The following is a 22,056-nucleotide window of genomic DNA, read 5'->3' as shown; positions in this document are numbered from 1 at the left end:
TTCCATTTCTGGAATTCGTTAAGTTGTAGCCCATAATTTTATGAAAAATAGGTCACGTGACGGCTTAGCTGCAAAGGGCCTATTGTTATGGCTCTCTCTCATTCTTTCATTGCAATCATTTCAAGGGGGCGGTAAAGCATAACATTGGTATGACTACAGACGGATTTTTTTCGTCTCGCGCTTCGCGCTCAGTTTCGTATGATTAGTTTCGTATGATAGGCAACATAAAGCACTTAATGAGTGACCCCAAGGGAAGCAGTGAGGTTTGTTTCACGCTACGACGAGTATTGAGGTCGAGGGGAAACAAAACTCTCTATTTTCCCGCAGGGCCAGTCAAAAGTGTTTTGTTATACCTCCCAACTCAAAAACAGAAAAAAAAAAAAAGACTGCGAAAGAATGATTTGCTTGGCGCCAGCTGGCACAACAAATTTGCCGCGGTTTAAAGGTGGCTGTTGTCGAGGTATTGAACAGGTACGAGCATAGTCTAGCAGGAAGAAGAAAGATAAAACCGTTTCTTCTTTAGAAAATGACTCAGAAAAAATACTCGAGCAGTCTCAGTCTGCAGTCGAGCGAGACTAAACCAAACACAAAATTGATCTTGGTGAGCCGAGAACCATTGCTTTATCTCGAATTTAACAAACCCAATAAACAAAATGTTTATGAGATTAATTTATTGAAAAAATTCAACTTTTCTCAGTCTCAAAATAATTGTTGACACACTGATTGATATAAGGAATGAAACATCAAAACAGCTTCTTAAAATCAGTTAAAATAACGTAATCTTGCTTTCCGATGCGAATGTCCCAGTCCGTTTCAGGGCACAGCAGCGAGCAAAGTATAGCTCACTACAGCTCACGGCCGACTGTATTGCAGCTAAAAGGTGTCTCCGACACTATTTCAAACTGATTTGAGAATCACCAACAGAGGACACGAATTTCCACCATCACTAACGCTTCCTTCATTCAAACCTCGAATCGAATGGCCTCCAGGTTGACCACAACCGCAAGTTTTCCGAGCGTATTTTTTGAACTCCTGCAATATTCAAGGCAACGTCCAAGCTTTTCGGCTCACAGTGCTGCTCTGATGACAAAAACCGACTTCACTTTTCAGCATTTTCTTTAAGATTTGTAGATTTCGCAGTTCAATTCTGCTTTCGCTGTAAGTTTTCATTCTACGAGAAGTGACGCTCGAGTCAAGTTTGACAGTGGCGTGATTTTCCTGGATTTTCCAATGAGATTGCTTCATTTTGTAAAGGCAATAGATTACCTCAAATGGCTTTTTTCGTGTTCACCAAAGTGGGCAAAGGTTGGCTTTCGAGTTACGTTGAAAGACTTTGAAATTGAAAAAAAAAAGCTTTATCTGTAGAAGTTTCTTTCGTTATTATATAAAACAAATAGATTCCATTTTGCGGTGCGTCTGTTCAGTAATAGGGAGCTTAAGCAAACCACGACGACGACAACGTGCACGTCACAAAACAAAAGGTTTAATTAAATACCTGTGCACGTGCGTTATAAATCGCTGTACATTTCTTTGCCGTCCTCTACAAAACAACAACGTGAAATGACCAAGTTCTGCGTCGTCCACGGCTAATTTTTCGCATTTCCAGTTGGAATTGAACGCCGTCGTTGCATATTTAGGTTGAGCACGTTTTCAGAGCCATTGGCGTACCCAACAGATCTAGACAATCGCGAATTTCGTTTGTAAAATATAAATTCATTTTTTTACTAGTCGTCGTCCTTGGCGTCGTGGTAGTCGTTGCTTAAGCTCCCTAATAGATCACAGAAGACGTCAAAATGTGGTAAGAACATCATTGACACACTCGGCAATCGCCTCGTGTGCCACTTTTTTGTTCTTACCACATTTTTACGTCATCTGTGATCCATTACTGAACAGACGCACGGCAACATGGAATCTATTTGTTAAATCTACACTGATAGCGTAGACTATGAGTAGTCCCTCTTTATCTCAGTCCGTCGTGCGTGACGCGACAGAAAACCACGAGAAAAAAAAAGGCCGCTCGAAATCCTGGAGGCGAGGAGCGCTCCTAGCCTCCAGGATTGTAGTCTATCGATAGTGGGATAGTATCAAGCAGTACAACAGACCGTTTGTTTGGGTTAGCACAACCCTCCAAGTTAACTTTTTTCCTTAGTGGCCATTTAGCCACTGACTGTTGAGGTTTTGTTGCCAGTGAAAAATTTTAGTCGCCAAAATATATGCATAAATTAATAATTAATTAATAATAAATAATAATCTTATTATTATCTAACTGTATTATTTCCAAGTAAATTGAAGTCCCGTTCGGTGAAAGAACTACCTAATGTTGATTCAAATATGCTTTTATTGGAATGATTGATGATCAAATGAAATAGTTTCTGATCACAATGAAAAAGTACTATATTATTGCAACAGTGTTGTGAGTTGATCACAGTTCTCATTCAGTCATTTTAAATTGATTGGCTTTCACTTTCAGTAAATCTTTTACAATGGTTATAATAATGCAAATGCACATGCCTTCAAATAGCTCCATCGATTTACAAGTGACACCACAAATATCAAAAACCAAAGGTTCAGACTATCTTCATTATAAACTCTTGCGTGAGCATGTATGAATGAAACGAATGTTTACCGCCATTTTTCCCGCGAAAATATTTGATGAAAATTAAGAAAAAAAGTCGCTTTACAAAACACAGAAATATTTGTGTATATCTTTTATAATTCACACAACAGGAACAGTGCAAACGACACAGATTATACCAAATTAAAATAAGATAGCCTCATTCGCAGGCGAATGGCGGAAAGTTTTCCAATGTTTATCAAGGCGGCATCAAATTCTTGCTGAGACCATAAAGTGAACACTATTTTTACCTTACCGCTTATGAACTTTTTTAAATGTTCAACCTCGTTTTCTGCTTGAATAAGCAAACGAAAAACTTCATCTGAATATTAAAGACTGTATTGAAATGGACAGAAAAGTTAGCGTTCAAATTGTTTGTCGTTTTGAATTTAATATGCGAACCGCGGAACGCGAATACTCAACGCGAAAATACTTTCACAAGTTTTAGGGCAATCACTAAGACGGATATTTTTTATTGATGAAATCTTTGACAATTTAAAAATAAACCCAGGTTCGTTCACACAAGTGAAATTTATTTACAACTGCGAGCCGCTTTTCATCACAGTTTTTTTTATTTATAGAATCCCCCGTGCTTGCGTTATCAAGTTTGCTGTAAAGTCAAGTATTTTCGTGTCCACTGAAAATACGTCTCTCAAATACATCTGGATGTTTCTCAAATATATTGTGGATCCTGTCACCGTCGAGCTTTCCAAGCTTTTGCAATTCCTCTTCTTTTCGATGGCAACTGACCGGATTGCGTGCGTTGTCTGACGCTTCCAGTAAAATTGTCACATGCCAAAGTTCAGTCGAGTGGAACGAATTTCGTCGCGTCCCAAGCTCAACTGAATGCAATTCCTTGATCTTTGTTTACCGTGTAACATTTCATTTTATTCAGTCTCCATTTCTGTTGGTTAAAATCCCACAACAACTAGCTTTGCAAAGTGAATTCTTAATGCTGAGAACGTTTTTCTTTTCGCTCCGGATGATAGTCCGCTCAAGCTCCTGACGCATAGGTCACGTTAATTTTAGTCGCCGAGCTGGCGACTTGCGTTCTAATTTAGTCGCCAGCTCCAAAATTCTAGTCGCCATGGCGACTAAAATGGTCGCAACTTGGAGGGTTGGGTTAGCAATATATGTACTCCTAGTCACTTCATGCTACAGAAACAAGAAACAGAAGTCAGCCTGATGGACCGCCAGGCCCCGGCGGAATGCAAGACGAATTCAGATTAAATACGATAAATCAGCGGCCAAAGTTTAGTCTTTTAGTTTTTGGCCTTTTTTAAAATCCTTTTTGTTTTCTTTTCAAAAGGATTACACGTACTCGCAGATTGGTGGCTACTTCATTTGACTATTGGATCACATGACCGGCAGTATCAGACAGGTAATCTTTATATCTATGGAGTCATTTTGGCTGGTTCCTTTGTCCTCTCTGTAACTATAGCAACAGTGTTCATTAACGCTTTGTTAAACTCCTCTAAACACTTACATAATTCCATGATGTCGGCGGTGTTATAAGCTCAGGTTTTGTTCTTCGACACAAATCCAGTTGGACGAATGATAAACAGGTTTTCACGAGATATTGGCATCATGGACGAGTTGCTGCCAGATGTATTCCTGCAAGCTGTTGAGATTGTTCTGCTTTGTATCGGAGCGGTCGTTCTGCCATCTATCCTGAACCCCTGGCTTATTCTGCCGGCCACCCCACTCATGGTTCTGTTTATGTGGTTTGGAAGGTATAACTTAAGGACGTCACGTGATCTGAGGCGACTGGAAGGAGTAAATCGAAGCCCAGTGCTCTCTCATTTTAGTGACACGTTGGAGGGACTGGTAACTATTGGCAGAAGTAAGAAGGAAAATGGGTTTCTGGAAGAATTGTACAGGTTTGAATTCTAAAGTCACGTTAATAAAATAACTTCTCTCATTAATGTGAGTTCATCTTAATTTTGGGTTATGTATTGATGAAATGGACAATGTAATGAAGTGTTACACATGACAAGGTAGTCTTTTTCTCTTTAAGGCGTGGAAGGTTTCTATGCATTACTGTTGGTAGGACAGCAGGGGTGCTCAGCTTTATCTAGTACTATTTTGTTTATTTATCTCCGGGTTTCAAGACGGTCACGATCAGTGCTGGCTCTGGATTCCGTCCACAAACAGATGGCTAGGACTTTATGTGGACGTGATCTGCGTCACCTCTATGACGTTAGTTCTTTTTCTCGTTCTCTACACTCAATCAGGCTCAGGTAAATCTGGAGATGTTGTGATCCGTGGACTCAGCAATTTTTACCAATTCATTGTTGTACTCTAATCTCAGACCAACAGTATTAGCTTCATTTATAAAACTGTTGAAACTACGTGTTACGTCTCTTATCTACTATAAGACGAAACACAAGGAAGGAGATGGTGGGGAGGCGATTCTCAATTGTCCGTAAATTTAGGACAAGAGAGTTCACTTCTTTTCTTTATTTGCTTTTGTCCTAACCTTCTTTCAGAACACTGTACAAAGTACATTGTACATTGTACATTATACATTGTACCGACCCGTGTGAACTTAGATTGATCTGTTTAGAAGAGAAACTCAAATCCTTACTTACGTGGGAAAGTCCGAGTCGGAAAATGCAGGCCGTACTTTCCTGGTCACAAAATGTGGGGTCATAGTGCGTGTCAGGCGCGTGGAAACTGGGAGTGACAATGGCGACTGCGCATGAGAAATCTTGATCTTCCGCGAACAACCAGAGCGAACAAAGTAATAAGAAAAAATGAGGTGTTTTGTGAAGAAGGCTTTGGAAACTGTCGTACGTTTTAGCAATGGGTCAGTCCATGAATTCTGGAGTTTGAAAGCTAGCCAATTTGACAAAGCTCATACTAGTTCTCATGGACACCTCAGGTAGTGAAAAATTAAGAATCTTCGCGAACAGCACTTCGAAGTATACCTGACGAACAACAAGCAATTGGATAAAGAGGACACTCAATGAAGCAACTTGAGAATTGAATAGTAAATATCTAAGCGTGACTCTTGCGTGAGATATCCAGATTATTCTATTTGTTTTATTGTTTTCAATACTTGTCGGGTCATATTTGATATTGCGATACGAAGCCCCAGTAAATGCAGTTTGAGCGTCCAGGTGGATTTAAGAATCCAGTTTTGGAGTTATCACCAGTATCAATGTCTGAATTTACCTGAGAAAATGTCCACTAATTTTTGGCATATCTTTATATTTGCAGGTATTACGGCATTATCCGTTGTATACGCTCTTCAGCTTGCAGTAGATACGTCTCAATACGGAGTGAGACAATGTTCAGAAGTTGAGAATTACGTGACGTCAGTTGAACGTGTCATCTCATATACTCACATTGAGAAAGAGCCTGGATACGCTAATCATTCTCAGCCTCCAGAAAATTGGCCGCAAATCGGCCAAATAACAGCAAAGAACCTGGGTCTAGTGTACTGTCAGGGTGGACCAGAAATACTAAAAGATGTCAGTTTTACTACATATCCGCACGAGAAAATTGGAATTCTTGGTCGCACAGGAGCTGGCAAGTCATCATTGGTTTCAGCTCTCTTTCGCATGCCTCAACCATCCGGTGACATCATTATTGATGACATTAACATCAGGAATCTTAACATTCAAAGCTCTCGTCGAGTGATGTCAGTTATTTCCCAGGATACAGTTCTGTTTACCGGTTCACTGCGCATGAACTTAGATCCTTTTGAGGGGCACGACGACAAGGAACTCTGGGATGCATTGGAAGAAGCGAGTTTGAAGAGCATGGTGAAGAGATTTCCACAACAACTGAGCGAGGAGATTAAAGAATGTGGGGCAAACTTCAGCGTTGGTGAAAGGCAACTTCTCTGCCTGGCTCGCGCATTGTGGAAAAAAACCAAGATCATAATAATGGATGAAGCAACAGCAAATGTGGATTACAGAATTCGCACAAAATTTAGACACTGTACTGTCATTACAATTGCACATCGACTGAACACCATCATAATAATAATAAATAACAAGAGAAAATGAGGGGACAGAGAGGGACATTGAGGGCGTTGGCTGGGATATGTCGATTCCACTAAAGTTATTTTTAGTTTTAGACGGAAACGGAAGTCTATTTCCCGAGACGTCCGCATGATACCTTTTACCCGCTGATCAGGGAATTTTGAAAGGGCGGTCTGCGTGGAAATACGTTTTGTCAGTAGAAGCGCCTAAAGAACTACAACCTATTTGGAATAAAAACGCTGGGTGAAAGAAATATCAAAGTTTTTCCCCTGAAAATTTGAATCAAAGAAATCAGCGATGACAACAAGAAAGAATTTGTTTGCTTCCATTTGTATAACAACATGCAGAGAAGTATCGTATTTCTCGATTTTGAAAACATATATAACATGGAATACTGTTTCAAGCTGTAGCGATCCTGATACCTCTAAACGCACCGACGAAAGAAATCGTGGCCCACCGAAGAAAACTATTTTGGTTCCCACGGCAAAACTATTTTTGAACCCAGCGACAGGAGAATATAATTCTGGCCGAGATGCAAAACAGCTCGGAGGGTAGCTAACTGAAATATTTTGAATCTAGGAACCAAAACAACTCGAAACCTAGCGATTAGCGACAGAAATCAACTTGAATACTATACCACAACAAAGCAATTCCCAACCATGCGACAGAAGTCTATTTGAACCTCAACATCGCGGATAAAACAATTCGGAGTGTAGCGATCAGCCTAGAAAATAACTCAACAAAAAAACAGCTCAGAGCGAAGTGATCAGCGGTACAGTGACAAATTGAAGATAGCTCGCTGTGAAGCGACCTGCGACAGAAATAACTTGAACTCCAGCAACAAAACGGCTCGAGGTAGGACGACCAGTGACAGAAATAATTTTGAATACAACAAAAAATACCTTGGAGTAGCGCTCAGCGAGAGAAATAATTTTGAATGCCGGCCTGAGCGATTAAACAACTAGAAGCATGGCGATCATGGGAATGTAGCAACAGAACTAGTTGTGAATACTGATACAGCGACAAAACAACTCCTGTAGCTCGAAGCGAAGCGATAGCCGAAAGAAACGCGGGCAGAAATAATTTTGAATTCACAGAGAAACAGAACAACTCACAGCGCGGTAGTGATCAGCGACAGAAACAATTTTTCTGTTCAACGACAAAATAACTCGCATGCAAGCGACAAAAAATGATTTTGAACCAGCAACTAAAGTACACTGAACTGAGCGAAAGGGACAACTTCTTCTGACTGCTTTTCCAACAGAGAAAACCAGAAAAAACGGAGGTGTCATCTTCGTTTGATCATGTTCATATATGCCACGTTTTCTTCACCTTCGGTTAATTTGCACTAATGTAAGCTTTCTCTCTTCAGTGTGAGGAGAAAATCTCATTGTCATTGCCAACATCAATGTCGAAGTCCATCGGCTTGTAAACTCCTTTTGAAAAAGCCACAGTGCATAGTCCATAGCAGCAGCCACGAACTTTATTACATGTTCCGCCGGAACGTTTTGTTGACCACTCAGAACTGCATTTCCGCCCGTCTGCATGTGCCATTTTATTCCCAAGGAGATGTAAAAATATATCTCCCACCTCGATTTATCCAGCCAGAAATACCATCTGTCTCTAATGTGTCCGTAAAAGGCGCTATCGACAAAGTGAATTTCCCCGTGGACCGCCGTTTCTTAATTGCCTGATTGCCTAAAGAATAATGGTATCATGTGGACGTAAAAGGAAATGCACTCCCGCTGTTTTCGGCGACCCTAAAATAACTTTAGCGAAATTGACATATCCCAAGGCCTGGACTGGGAGCCTCCCTCTCTGACCCTCATTTTCTCTTGTAAATAATAATAACGAATATTTATACAGGATAGCCGTTCAGTGTAAGAGTACTGTTATCAAAGGGGTCCTGTCTAAATAACATAATATAAAGATAAAAACTAAAATAAGTTAAGAATGACTTCGTAAAGAGTACGGGCAATTTTCGAGTCTTTATCATGGCTACAATAAGGATACTGACTGGTTTAATGATTCACCATAATGCATAACCTGTTTCAGGCGCTCTATTAGTTAGGGAGCAGCGTTGAGAAAAAAACAGAATAGGAAATGGATCGGGGACGCACCGCCCTCGTCCAGCATTTTGTTGTACAAAATTTTCAACTAACCGAACGCACTTTGATAGGCTAAATAAATCACAATTATAAATATTGTAAATAATCATGTTACAGTAAAACGTGACTTCTACACTGAGCGACAAGAAATCGACATCATGGGCCAATCGTACTGAAGGCGCCGTTTCAATACGGGCAGTACATTTTGCTATGGAGAGCAATTGTAAATACTAAGTTTCTGGTAATTTCTAGTCTAAGTAATGTTTAGTCACGCAATATTTGTACCAGAACCTTCTACCGTCACACTATGAAACAGTTTAGAACATTCTACTAAATGATGTAATTACGATGTATTGCTACATGAACAGTTGTGTTAGAGGCTCCAAGAACGTTCACGAAGGAGCGACGAGCTATTAAGGAACTTCATTTAAAGTCTAGTGGATTGAGAGGAGACTTCTTCGGAGACATCGGCGTTTACTGTGGGTTTGAGTCAGTGGTGACTGAAGTTTTAGTGGTAGGTTATTTTGATGATAGATTACACAGCTATGAAGAAACCCTCTGCTAAGAGGTCGCTCCTCTGCAACTAGGATTTCACTACGTATCGTGAAATAAATAAGTTGGGTCTGTTGAAGAGTTTCGCAATGTATATTTTCTGTCGGTCGAGTGATACCGTAACAATTTTGAAACAATAAGCACTTTATTGTTTTATCGGTATCTCTCCAGCAATGTTTTAAAATTACTGGCCCCAATGGAAACAGTGAGTTTTGTGTTTTTGAGACCCTCAATGTTCACCGAGGCGAAGCCGAGGGGAACTCACTGTTTCTGGAACTCACTCACTGTTTCCCGCGGGGCAAGACTGTCATTAAGTGTTTTGTTGAATTTGTTATACCTCCCAACTCAAAAATAGAAAAAATGCTGTGAAGAAATCGTTGGCTTGACGCCGGCTGGTTCACAAATTTGCCGTGGTTTCAAGGAGCACGACCTGATCACGTGCAAGCCGAAAGCTCAAGTTGTTGTTTCCCTAGGGAGTTAGACGAGTTAGTGAGGTTTGTTCGCCCAAGGGAGTTAGTGAGTTTTGACCCACGACACGTGACACGTTCTCCTCCAATCGGAAAACTTATTTGAGTTGCGAGGTGTAACAACTGTGTTTGGTTTTGTTTCTTTTTCAACTTAATTTTGAAACAGAGTGCACCGCATTTAAAGACGAATTTGAAGACAGTCAAAGGGCATAGGAGGGGCAGGAAGTTTCGTGACATACTGTACTAAACGTCTTTCACAGTCAGCTTCTCACTTAGAATCAACCTAATTTCAAAACATAGGAAGATGAAGGATAAGGAAGTTAATCCCACTTATTAAATACTGAATCCTTGGATATTGCAATTTAAGAGTTTCCATTGGCTTAGGCATCTGGGTATATGAGCCATTATTATCCAATTGCAGCTAATACCGTCCAAATAACCGTACAAATATACAGCGATATTGTACAGTTATTTGTACAGTAGAAAACCTGTTTCCCGTACAGGTCGGTGCGCGCACGCAAAACTGTCACACTCGCCCTCTTTCATTGATAAATTTATTGACTACAGCAGTTGAATAATAAATCTCTTATTAGATGCTTTGGTGTGAAGTATCGCTTTATATTTTTGCTCTTTGTTTGTATTTTCACTCGCCTTACGGGCTCGTCAAAATACGGCATAAATCGTAAAAATATTCAGCGATACTGCACGCCAAAACATCTAATAAGATAAATTTATACCATGCCCCACAAATATGGTAAACATGCGCGTAATTTCGTAGGCATTTTTACTTTTACTTTATTTTAATTTCGAAATTTTTGGGCGTTTTTAATGAAACAATTACTCCATTCGCGCTTGTTGGATATGAGATGATTACAGCGGCCAACTAGGCGTGTAGCGCCGAGTTGGCTGCCAATTCATATTCAACGCGTGCTCGTGGAATAATTGTTAAATATTTAAAGCGATTTAAGAATTTCCGTCAACTTGTACAGCGTCTATTTCTACGATTTCTCTCATTCGTGCCCAGTCTCTGGTTATTGTTCATTTTATATCTCTCCAGCAATGTTTCCACGGTATCGAACACCTTATTTACATAGTGCACGACGTCTAGTGTGCCACCAGGATACGAGTCGGTCATTGGATACAAGTCTATGACGTCAAAGCCTGCCTCACACATAGCTTTCATCCCGTAAGCACTGAACAGGAGAACACGCTGAGTGAGAAAAATATATTAAAATGATGTCATAATCAAATTATTACAATCAAGATGAACTTCCAGAGAGTTGAGTACACCCTAGAATGCAGACCCTCTTTCCGATTTCAAGGGTCTTTTTAGTGAGGAAGTAAGGGAAAGAAGGCAGGCAGCAAGTGACTTATTGATCCACATCAGCCTAAGTAAATGATAACCACTGTTTCCTGTGATCTGCATGGGCCCGGGGACACTGAGCAGCCTGTTCACAGCGGGTCAAACGCAAAAATTCAACGCCGTTTCGATTTTCATAGCTCAAAGTTTGTAGAAGTTTTAAATGAAAATTTGTCTCAACATTATTTGAAAAGAACAGTGCTCAGCCAACTGAATTGCAAGCCGATGATCTAAACCTAAAGGGCTTCAGAAAAATTGTATTATTCCATAGCTCATGCCACTTTGGGCTCTTGCCAGTGCTCGCTACCATTGTGGAAACAATACCACCTGCCTGAAAACAATGACAGCTGTTACACTAACACTGACTATGATAGCATACGAGAGCTGCTACTCTTAATTCCGACATGGTAATCTTTACCAAGTGCTTCATTACCCTAGTATAATGCAGATGAAAGACTCTTTTTAGAGAAATACTCTCTTTAAGATCCTACAACATATAAATAACGTTTGTTGGTGTTGTTTCTGTTCTTCAACTTGATGTGGTACATACCTGTGGTGTAAGGAATCTCTCACCCGTGCCGCCAGGGTATGGTGCTTTATACTTGCATATGGCAGTTGTTGACTTCCAAATAACTTTCGTGTTATACTTCGGAACTCTTTTCCCCTGTGAATTAATTTTAGTATCCTTCAAGATCTTTATCACATCCGCAATAATTTTCTGGTAGGCAGTAAAATTAAGACTGACTGGATAATGGAGCCCAAGGTTCAAAAGCAGTACACTGTCCTTTTGCTGCATTTCTGGCCTACCAAGAACGCTGCGAATGGGGTTTAGAACCTTTATAGGACTGAAATCTAGATCGTCGTCTTCTGTCCTGCTACGTCCCTTGCTAGCAAAAGGATAGAGCCAATTGTAGCTGTTTTTGCAGTTTGTATAAAGCTTTTTACACAGGTTGCGGGAACTGATTGAGCCAAAGAAACGTACGCCCAGTGAATCGCCGTAGACCCAGAGAGTACCAGAACAGTTATGGCTTGATGACAGCGATCCATTGTACATCTCTAGGCAGGCAAATAAAAAAAGTTTCAAAATCTTAATAGAGCGGTTTTCATTTGAGTGTCGAACAGTAACTGGTTTTACATCGCTACGGTACGCGATTGGCTTTAAATACTCGCACCATTTTTTCTTCCAATCAGAAGTAAAACCACAACCAATCGTGACTCGCCTGCGCTCGTTTTCCCGCGCCTTGCGTCAGCCACATGTCATTTCGAGTCTTGATTGGTTCACTGTACTATCTGTGTCCTTTGTGATTGGATACATTGATTATTTTGGCTTGAAAACTGCTCCATACCTTTATAGCTAGGTTTGAAGCCATATGTTAAGGCAAACATTTCACAAGGTAGTTAGGTCCCTCCCTCTGAGTAAAACTCAGCATAGGTATTCAAACAGCACCTAGCCATAGTTCATCCAAGCACAGCATTAAAAAAATGTAGGTCTATCTGGTCAAGATCTGTAATTCTTATTATAAATTTAGGAGATAGACTTCAACTGAATTTTAATCTGAATATAATTTTAGATTATACAGTCTCCTGAGTTAGCTCTATCAGGCAATGAAATTTAAATCAAGTCATTATTGATTGATTGATTGATTGATTGATTGATTGATTGATTGATTGATTGATTGATTGATTGATTTATCTATTTTTTACTTGAAAAAAGACAATGGCTGAGGATATCAGATTGCCAACGTGGCTGCTTTTCATTGTGACGTTGACGCTTTTTGTAAGAGATTCAACGGCAATGGTATGAGTTAAACTCGAGGTTGAGTTGTAATGGAACCAAAAAAAATATGTGCCAACTTCTCACAGACTAATATAGTTTATGTTTTTTCATTAGCTAATTTTTCCCTGTTTATGTCAAAACCAGGCCAGGCATTTTTCCCTTTTTGAGTCCTAAACGCACTTGATGCTTCCTAAAAACAAGCCTATAGGTTGCATGAGACTCAAAGAATGAATGTAAAATTTTTGGGAGAGTAGAGCTAAACAAAGTTAAGCTTGATCCAGGGGGAGGGTTGAAGGGGCCTAAACATATGTTTCGTATTTTAGGGCATTTTTGCAGGAATATCGAGCTCGGCCAATCAGGAGCTAGTCTTCCAAGAACCGTCTTTGATTAGACCATTGAGAATTCAGCAAGTTTGCCCATTCTACTCATTCTATCAGGGGCGTAGCCAGCCTTTTTGCATAGAGGGGTTCCTAATGTATATTGCTTGCCCGATTGACAATCGAATGCCGGAGGTACTCTTTACTACGGGGGTCCGGGGACATGATTCCCCGGAAAATTTTTGAATTTTGTGTCTTCAGAAATGGCGTTTCCTTGATTCTGAGCACAAATTTCCAATAATTTCAGCGCCAAACGAAGCTAGCATTTCTAAGAGGGGATTGTAAATCTCACTTCCTGAAGAGATGGATCGTAATAGAATTAAAAATGGATCATATAATAGTTGTTTAAGATATTACATACTTCATCAAATGCTGTAGACTTGTGATTTACCGTTCACTGAGCTAGGATATCAGAAAGAAGGAGGCGCGGTGGATGCTTCCGTGCAAAAATGTGGATTGTTGCACCAATGCCAATTTGCCTACCATAATGGATGTTCATTAGCGCAAGGCCAGACTCGCTCACTGGTCATGGTCGCCCTCAGATAAGTTTTCAGTCCCCGCAATGTGCTGAATGATCGCTCACATTCTGCAGAGGTAATTGACAACGTACATAAGATGCGCAACAACTTATGTACGTTTGGAAAGAATTCATGGTTGCATTCTTCTAATACCTGGACTGCACTGCTGGATAGGTCTTGATCCGCGTTTAGCCACTTGCGCCGCCAACGGAAAAGATCCACATCAAAAACCTGGGGTGATGGTAGGTCATCTGCACAGTACTGTAAAGCGGCTTGTACAGGGTTTCCTTCTCGAGAAGCTAACAAGGCCGGAAGTAGGCACAGGAGGGAAGACATCACAGCATCATTATTGGGGTCAAATTATGTGTCTATCTCAGAAATAAGATGATCCAACAGAGGAATTGTGAGCGCTCTTTTGTAGTAATCCTTCGGTGTTCCTGCTTCGACATTGCTTCAGTGCTGTTGCCAACCAACAACGAGTGCCATAGATGGCTTGATGTTTGCTTTCCTCGCTGTGGTGGTAGCCATGCTGTACCAATCCGAGCAATATTTCTCGATGTCTCCTCTGATATCTTCTAGCTCACCATTTAAATCTCTGATGTGGCTGTATTTTTTTTTTGTATTTTATTGTTTTTGTTTGTAAGTTGTGCAATGGACAAGCAAAGAGAAACTGTAATGCTAGTTTTACAATTTTATATTAAAAAGGGATACACACACAAAAAAAAAAAGAAAAAAAAAAGGGGGGAGGTAAAGAAGCCTATTACAATGTAAATATAAATAGATCTCTAAATACATCATCACAAAACATAAACTAAATTAACTGAAGCAAGGTAGAAATTTGTTCCATTTTTTATAATGTTTTAACAATTTATTGCTGTTAGCTGCAATTTTCTGTTCAATCTGGCAAGTTGCTTTAACCTTGTCTATGAAGACCTTTAGAGAAGGATGTATGATATTTAATTTACAGTTATAAATATAATATTTAGCTAATAAAATAATATGGTTTAGAATATGAAAGTCCTCTGCGACATTGAATACTCCAAAGATAACATTTTCTAGCGTTAAGGATGTCGAGATTACCTTTTTTTTCAGAAATCCAGGAACAAAGCAACTGCCAGAAAGATTTTGTTACATTGCAATGAAAGAATAAGTGCTCAGGGGACTCGACTTCTGTTTGACAAAAGGCGCAAAGTGGAGAGTCAATCATTTTAAGTCTGAATAATTTTTCATTTGTAAAAACAATGTTATTTAACAGCTTGTACTGAAATTCCCTAGTTTTTGTATCATGTGTGACCGTAAACGGTAGAGAGTAAATTTCTTTCCATTCCAGAGAAAGATTTGGATACTTTAGTTTTATTTTCTTTTGAGCAGAAGGCGCCGTTTGCTTTTTGCGTTTAAATTCATTGCAAAGCATTTTCGAAGTAACTTTCAAAACATTTACAGTAGCGTTTTCTCTGTTAATTTGAAACGTGTCATTCGAGGGGGGATAAATATGTTGCTGACTTTGTTTGATGATAAGCTTCCATTCATTAGGAATAGCATTAACGATGCCCATTAATTTAAAAAGGTGGAAGGGAGATAGTCGAGCTTCAAATAATTTTTCACTTTCGAGAAACCTACCATTGTCAGACATCAAATCTCCTATTTTAACAATTCCATGGACAGCCAGGTGTTTTATATAACACGACTTGTTCTCAATAAGGATAAACTTATTGTTTCATATTGTTTGGTTAACAACATCGTCATAAGAAACAAAGTTTGTTGTACTAACATAAGACCACGCATCCAGACACTCTTTGTAGAAGTCCGGTAGATAAATAGGAAGTTTACGGGTGTCAAAATTGCAGCATAAAATAGATTTTCCGCCAATGTTACCTAAGAACGCTTCAAGGACGCTCTTCCAAGGGCTATTGTAGTCTTCAATAAATCGTTTCAATGCAATAACTCTCTGTGACAAAATCATTGATTGGATATCGAGCATTTTTAGGCCACCGTTCTCTATATCATTAATAAGAGCAGTGCGTTTTATCTTGTCATTCCCTTTCCAGATAAAACCATAGAGCAGTTTGTTCACATCTTTAATAAGATCTTCTGAGACTGAGATTAGTGAGGCCTTATACATAAATTTGGAGATAGCAAACGTTTTAACGATTTGAATTCTGCCGAGTAGTGTGAGACCTCGCCACCTCCACATATTAAGAGTCTTTTAATAGACTTGAGAATAGAATTGAAGTTTAAATTCTTTCTCGTTGTCTTATGATAATCAAAATAAATTCCTAATATTTTAATCGATGTGCACGTTTTATGATAAAAATCTTCTTGTATTAATTTTTGCGGTCCAATTGCAAATAGTTCAGTTTTGTCATCATTTACACGTAGACCGGAAAACCTCGAAAAGAATTTAACAATTACAAATAGGTGCAAATAAGAAAGCCTATCTCTTAAGAAGCATGTTAAATCATCAGTAAAAAGGGTTAATTTTATTTCTTCATTATTGATTACTAAGCCGTGGATATTACGATCTTGTCTAATGAAACATGCAAGTATTTCCAAAGATAGAATGAAGAGCAGAGGTGAAAGCGGGTCACCTTGTCTAACTCCACGGCTGACAGAGAAAAAATTGGTGGCGAAACCATTGTTTAAAACGCAACTTTATAGATTTGTATAAAAAGTTCGGATCCATTGCAAAAAATACGTTCCGAAATTAAACTTTTGCAAAACTTTGACCAGGAAAGCTCGGTTAAGGGAATCAAAAGCCTTCTCAAAATCAATTGCTACCAGAATTCCAGATCTGTTATTTCTCTTTGCATATTCTAAAATATCATCGATTGTTCTTATCGCGTCAAAAATTGATCTTCCTTTGATTAACGCATTTTGGCTGTGATGAACAAGGAAGGGTAAAATTGATTCCAACCTCACAGCCATTGCTTTAGATGCAATTTTGACAGCCATGTTTATCAGCGAGATTGGACGCCAGTTTTTTAGAAGTCTTTTGTCTTTATCTTTCTTTTCAATTAGCGTAATCATTGCTTGCTTTTGGGAGGTGGACAATTCACCATGGTGATGTGCGAAATTTAGGCATTCAACGAGACATTTTCCAACAAGAGGCCAGAATGCTAGATAAAACTCAACCGTTAATCCGTCGTTTCCAGGTGTTTTATTTTTCTTAAAAGTTTTTAAAGCTGCGAAACATTCACTCATAGTAAGTTGTTTGTCTATTGAATCGTGTTGTTCATCTGTTAATTTACTGGTATTCACTGCACTGAGAAAAGATTCAATTAAATTATCGTCCGAATGGTCGACCTTCTTATCATACAGGTTTGCATAAAATAACTGAATTTCATTTAGAATCTCTTTATGATTTGTCGTACTTTTGTCATTTCCTGTGCTTAGTTTTCTTATGCAGCTTTTCTTTTTTCGAGAGTTCTCCAGATTCAAGAAGTATTTATTACTTTTTTCGCCATATTCATACCAGATGGCCCTTGATCTTACAATTGCTCCTTGTGCAATGAACTCGTACATACGGTCATAGTCTGTTTGAAGAATTTCCAAATCATTCAAATTTTTTGAGCTTGGGTCTTTACCGCATGCCATTTGACAATCTTTTATCTTCCTTTCCAAACTCGTTAATGCTGCTCTTCTTTCTCTAGCCTTCGATTTACTATAGACAATCGTTTCTTGTCGAATTTTATATTTAATATAGTCCCACAGAACACGAGGATCTTCAATTTCGCTACCTTCCTCAATTCACGTAATCCACTCTAATGAGTGATACATACGTTTCATCACCAATTAAGCTTGCATTGAACTTACAAAAGGAGGGCCCATGACGTTCGTCTTCAATTCCGTTAATAAACAATGTGATTGCTGAATGATCCGATTTAATCGCAGGTATAATGTCTACGCTCTCTACATCTTCTTGCAAACTACTTGATGTTAGCCAGAAGTCTAATCGTCGTTGAATCACTGGATTTTTTTGTCGCCACGAAAAACGCCTCTCATCCGGATTCCTAACTCTCCAGATGTCTATTAAGTCAAATGACAGGCGGATTTGTTCTATTATTTTGACGGATTCTTTTAATTTAGGCTTTCCTCCTAAGCCATCAAACTCAGGATCTAAGATTACATTGAAATCTCCTCGAACGATTATATCACAATCAGCTTCTATATTTAGACTATCAACCGGCCAGTTTGGATCTCCTGGAAAAAGATGCACTGCTCGCTGGTTTTATTTGGAGCATAAATATTGACAAAATGTGCTCCTGCACATTGCCCATTAAAATGAGATAACGGCCTTTCTTATCATGTGTAGATGATTTCAATTCAAAATTAAGCCTTTCTTTGACAAGAATCAAAACACCTCTACTATGCTCAGAGCCGTGAGCAAAGTAAAGATCTCCTTTCCACTGGGTTTTCCATAAATTTTCTACATCTGGCGAACTGTAAGTTTCTTGCAAAAAGACTATGTCGGCCTTATTTTTAGACAACCAGTGAAAGAGTGCCTTTCGCTTCTCAAAAGTTCGAATTCCCCGAGCATTGAGTGATAACAATCCAAAATTTACATTGCGCTTTATGAATTAGACAAATTAAGTACAGAAAAATAACTTTTACCTTGCTCCTTTGTGTTAGAAAATAATGTGAAGGACTTATGTGAGACGAAAATTAGAATGAGGTGATAAAGCCTCCCGAAAAATGAAAACCGAACAATGACAAAAAACAACAATATTGAAAACATACAAAGAACAAACACGTTACACAATAATATGGAAAAAGGTATTAAAATAGCAGCCAGCGTAAAGCTGTTAATTAAGCTACCAACAGACAAGATCTTGCAACTAGAATGGTAAATACAGACAGTATAAATTAACTTTGTGGCTCCATTACATTTCAAAAAGGGAAAGGAAAAAAAAGAAAACATGGTCTGAGTGGCAAGTCTAAGCAGAAAATAATCTGCCATCAATAAACAGTTTATCAGGCTCAGCCCTACTGAAATAGGCCGACTTGCCCGCCTTCTTTGCAACAAAAAAATTAGGCAGCACCTTCTTTCTTTGATCAACAATTTCTTTTGGCAAGTCCGCAGATATTCCAAAATTTTTACTTTTCAATTTCCTAGCGTTGCTCATGACCCTTTCACGATCCGGATAGCGAAGAAAACGTGCGATGATCTGTCGAGGTTTGGGCGCTCGCTGGTTAAAGCGGCCAATTCTGTGAACTCTCTGAAATTCTATATCGCTGGCGTCGTCGATGCCAAGCTCTGACTGCAAGAAATCTATCAGCACTTGCCGCGTGTCCTCTGCACCTTCAGGGTCTTCTTCAATACCATAAAAACGAAGGTTTTCTCTCCTTTGGTAAACTCCCATGTACAGAACCTCTTGTCTGAGAGCGGTGCAGTCTTTCTCCAGTTTCTTTAGCCCTTCGACCTCGCTGTTCCGGAACGCCAGTCCTCTGTCGAGCTCTTCGATAGACTTCATTGCATTTCTTGTTGTCGCCTCCAGAGTCTCCACTTTCGTAGTTAGTGCATTTACTTTAGCGTCCGCGTTTTTAGCATAGCTTCCAAGGTTGTCGAGTTTTGTTTCCATCGCCTCCAGTTTTTTAAGGACAATGTCAAGTTTAGGCAACACGTCTTCCGCCATTTCTAGTACTGAATGCACTTCGTCGATTTCGCAATCCTCCTCTGACAGGTCAAGTTTCGATCTTTTATCTTCAGATGGTCGGTTATCCTCTTCGCTAGAGGTAGAGCTACTCTTTCTGCTTTTTCTTTTAAGTTTTTGAAATAAATCCATTAAAAACTTCAAAAAACTCCCATAGATTCACATTAAGCCGGAGCACACAAAAGCGCGTCTACTCTCGCTCCATGCCCGACCCAGTCCCTCGATGTGGCTGTATGCTTCATAGACATCGATGTCTCGCTTTTGCAGCTGATACCGAGTGGCTTCAGTATCGAAAGACATTTCATCGTCGTAATCTGGGTGATGATAAATTCAAAATTGGATACCGCATGAACAGGCTGTTTACCTTGCTTTTGCTACCAGTGTCCCAGTTCCAGGCAGTTTCCCCGAATTGATTTGCAAACAGCCGCTCATTTGACATAGCTTCTAGTGCTCTTAGCATAGATGGCAAAAGCGCAAAGAAAACTTCACGTGCCTCATGCCTTTCAACCCACCGTGTTCGATACCAGCTGAGCAACGTTGTTTTGCTGGCCTCGGGGGTTTCTTTCTTAATTACGGCAAGCAAAAACTTGTTACGCTTCAGTGAATACGTAAACAAAAATTGCAAACTTCATTGGATTTTCTAAGCATGTTTCTGATAAGGGGTTGATCACAGGAGTGAACGATTGTGAGGTTTAGACAGTGAGCCCTGCAGTGTGTGTACACAGCCTTTGGACTTTTTTCCCGTATCAGTGCTTGTGTACCGTGCCTAGGGGATGACATATTAGACGCTCCATCGTACCCTTGTACCCGACAGTTTTTTATGTCTAAGGGCCACCGTGGTAGGGTATCCAGTATCGAGCTAGCGATCTCCTTCCCGGTTATCCTCTGCTGATTGTTGAATCCTAAAACTTCCTCGTGAATATATCCATCATTGCATGTCAACAAAACGTATGACAAGTGATAACCAATTTATGCACCCTTATAATATTGTAACCTGCGATATAGCATGTGATGCCTTTTAAATTGATTTTCTTTTGTTCTTCTTCAAAAACGAAAATCTCGTCTCGCGGAATTTCGAAAGGGGGGTTCCGATACTTTTTTCCTCTTGAAATAATATTCATTTTCATAACCCAAAAGGGGGGTTCCAGAACCCCTGGAACCCTCCCCTGGCTACGCTCCTGTCTATCATAAAGACATAAATTTACAAATGTCCACCTACCATTGACATAAGGCCGCCATATACCATTTGTCCACCGACCAAATCCATCCCACAAGCGGTTGCAGGTGTAAGCACAAGAGTCTATTATGTCTTGAAAACAAAACAACCTAGATTTAAATTAACGCTTGTCATGGGTAGTTTTGTTCGGAAGACACTAAACTAAACATGAAACGACTATATTAAGTCAACAGAACTGCATTCAGCCTGCCTGGCCATAGCTGCTTCAAAACCAATTTATACCTTTGCAAATCAATACCCAAAAGTTATCCTTTTACTTTTTTGTGTAGAGAGAGCGCGCGTGGAGGGAGGGGGAGGGGAAATCGGCAAAGGAGCATTCTAAAATATAAATAACAGAATTAACGGTTGCCCTGGTCATTCTCTTTCTATGTGGGAACAGTCGGGCAGTGATCAAAGAAAACGAGACACTTCCCTTGAGGACTTACCTGTCAAAGACGTGTTCAGTCGTGCTTGTGTTACATTTATTTTCAAAGGGAACCCATTCTTTAAGGGCTGCATTAACCATTCGTCCAGCTTTCCTAGAAGCCCATTCCTCTGAAACTTTCCCTGAGCGTTGCCTTTAATGAACCAGTCACGCGGTGGGTCCTTAAAGGCATCACAAAGACTATAATCAAGATATATAATAACTTGATAGACACCAGGCTCCGTAATGAGAAACAGAGCTTCGTAAGTTCCATTATTGTGATCAAAAACAGTGACCGCAACGCTTGATGGGCCACGCACGTAAACCCTCCACGAGTCTCCACCAATCGTCTTCGTTCGATTATCTGAGGTTCTTGATTGGATAAAAATTTTGCTAAACTCTCCCGCTGGCCTAATGTCTTTAAATATTATGTCACTTGTGTTCGCGTTACTTCTATTGAGTTTCCCCCAGCCATCCTTTACTTGGCCCCAGGCCGTATTATCATGACACGGTCTTAGTATTTCTTGCCAGTCTACTCGCGCTCGGCGTTGACGTAACCAATCGCGACGGAAATCCTCTAATCTTGCCATTTCTTCTGTTTCTCGTGGATATCTGTAAAATGCCAGTAAACCAGTCCTAATATCCCACCAGGAATTACTCAGTACAAAAAGCAAACTTGACCCGCATAAGATTAGAAACAACAGAATTTGTTTCAAATGAAGACGTAGAACAGCGAGAAGACATTTCGTAGCCATGATAACAGCCCTGCAGGTCCACTGTAGAATGTCAAGTTATAAGACAGCAGCTATCTAACAAGTTCCTCCAAGTGATTCTGCAAAAGGAGAAAGGGTTAGGACTCAGTTTGTTATTTTCGAGCTACACAAAAATGTCTCGGCCACCGTACCGAACCGATTTTGGTGAAATTCGGCATGCAGTCTTGTTTCAGGGCCCTAACTACGAAGTGGATGTTAAAAGGTTCCAATTCTCATTTCTTTGGAAG

At 39.7% G+C, this 22,056-nt stretch overlaps 2 protein-coding genes and 2 pseudogenes across 3 annotated transcripts; 1 reads left to right on the top strand and 3 right to left on the bottom strand.

The window, feature by feature from the left end:
- The first annotated feature begins 236 nt into the window (after nt 1-236).
- Nucleotides 237-8,608, top strand: LOC149110888 (ATP-binding cassette sub-family C member 4 pseudogene; annotated as a pseudogene). The gene is made up of 3 exons (XR_016208074.1): nt 237-263; nt 3,881-3,995; nt 5,837-8,608. The product of XR_016208074.1 is annotated as an ATP-binding cassette sub-family C member 4 pseudogene (transcript).
- Nucleotides 8,609-10,269: 1,661 nt separating this feature from the next.
- Nucleotides 10,270-21,882, bottom strand: LOC149110885 (uncharacterized). The gene is made up of 4 exons (XM_089291951.1): nt 21,079-21,882; nt 20,636-20,725; nt 11,644-12,149; nt 10,270-10,943 (listed from the first exon to the last, which is right to left on the bottom strand). Exons 1-4 carry the CDS (start codon nt 21,809-21,811, stop codon nt 10,710-10,712), a joined length of 1,563 nt encoding a protein of 520 aa, XP_089148077.1. The 5' UTR covers nt 21,812-21,882; the 3' UTR covers nt 10,270-10,709.
- Nucleotides 13,642-20,605, bottom strand: LOC149110886 (52 kDa repressor of the inhibitor of the protein kinase-like; annotated as a pseudogene).
- On the bottom strand, nt 18,530-19,413 carry LOC149110887 (uncharacterized). Its single transcript, XM_089291950.1, has one exon. It carries the CDS (start codon nt 19,396-19,398, stop codon nt 18,700-18,702), a length of 699 nt encoding a protein of 232 aa, XP_089148076.1. The 5' UTR covers nt 19,399-19,413; the 3' UTR covers nt 18,530-18,699.
- Nucleotides 21,883-22,056: the final 174 nt, after the last annotated feature.

This window comes from Orbicella faveolata, unplaced genomic scaffold, assembly GCF_042242905.1.
Source record: "Orbicella faveolata isolate gen_17 unplaced genomic scaffold, um_ofav_v1 contig_24, whole genome shotgun sequence".
Lineage (NCBI taxonomy): Eukaryota > Metazoa > Cnidaria > Anthozoa > Scleractinia > Merulinidae > Orbicella > Orbicella faveolata.
Note: the sequence above shows the minus strand (reverse complement) of the source record. Positions and strands in the feature narration are given on the sequence as shown.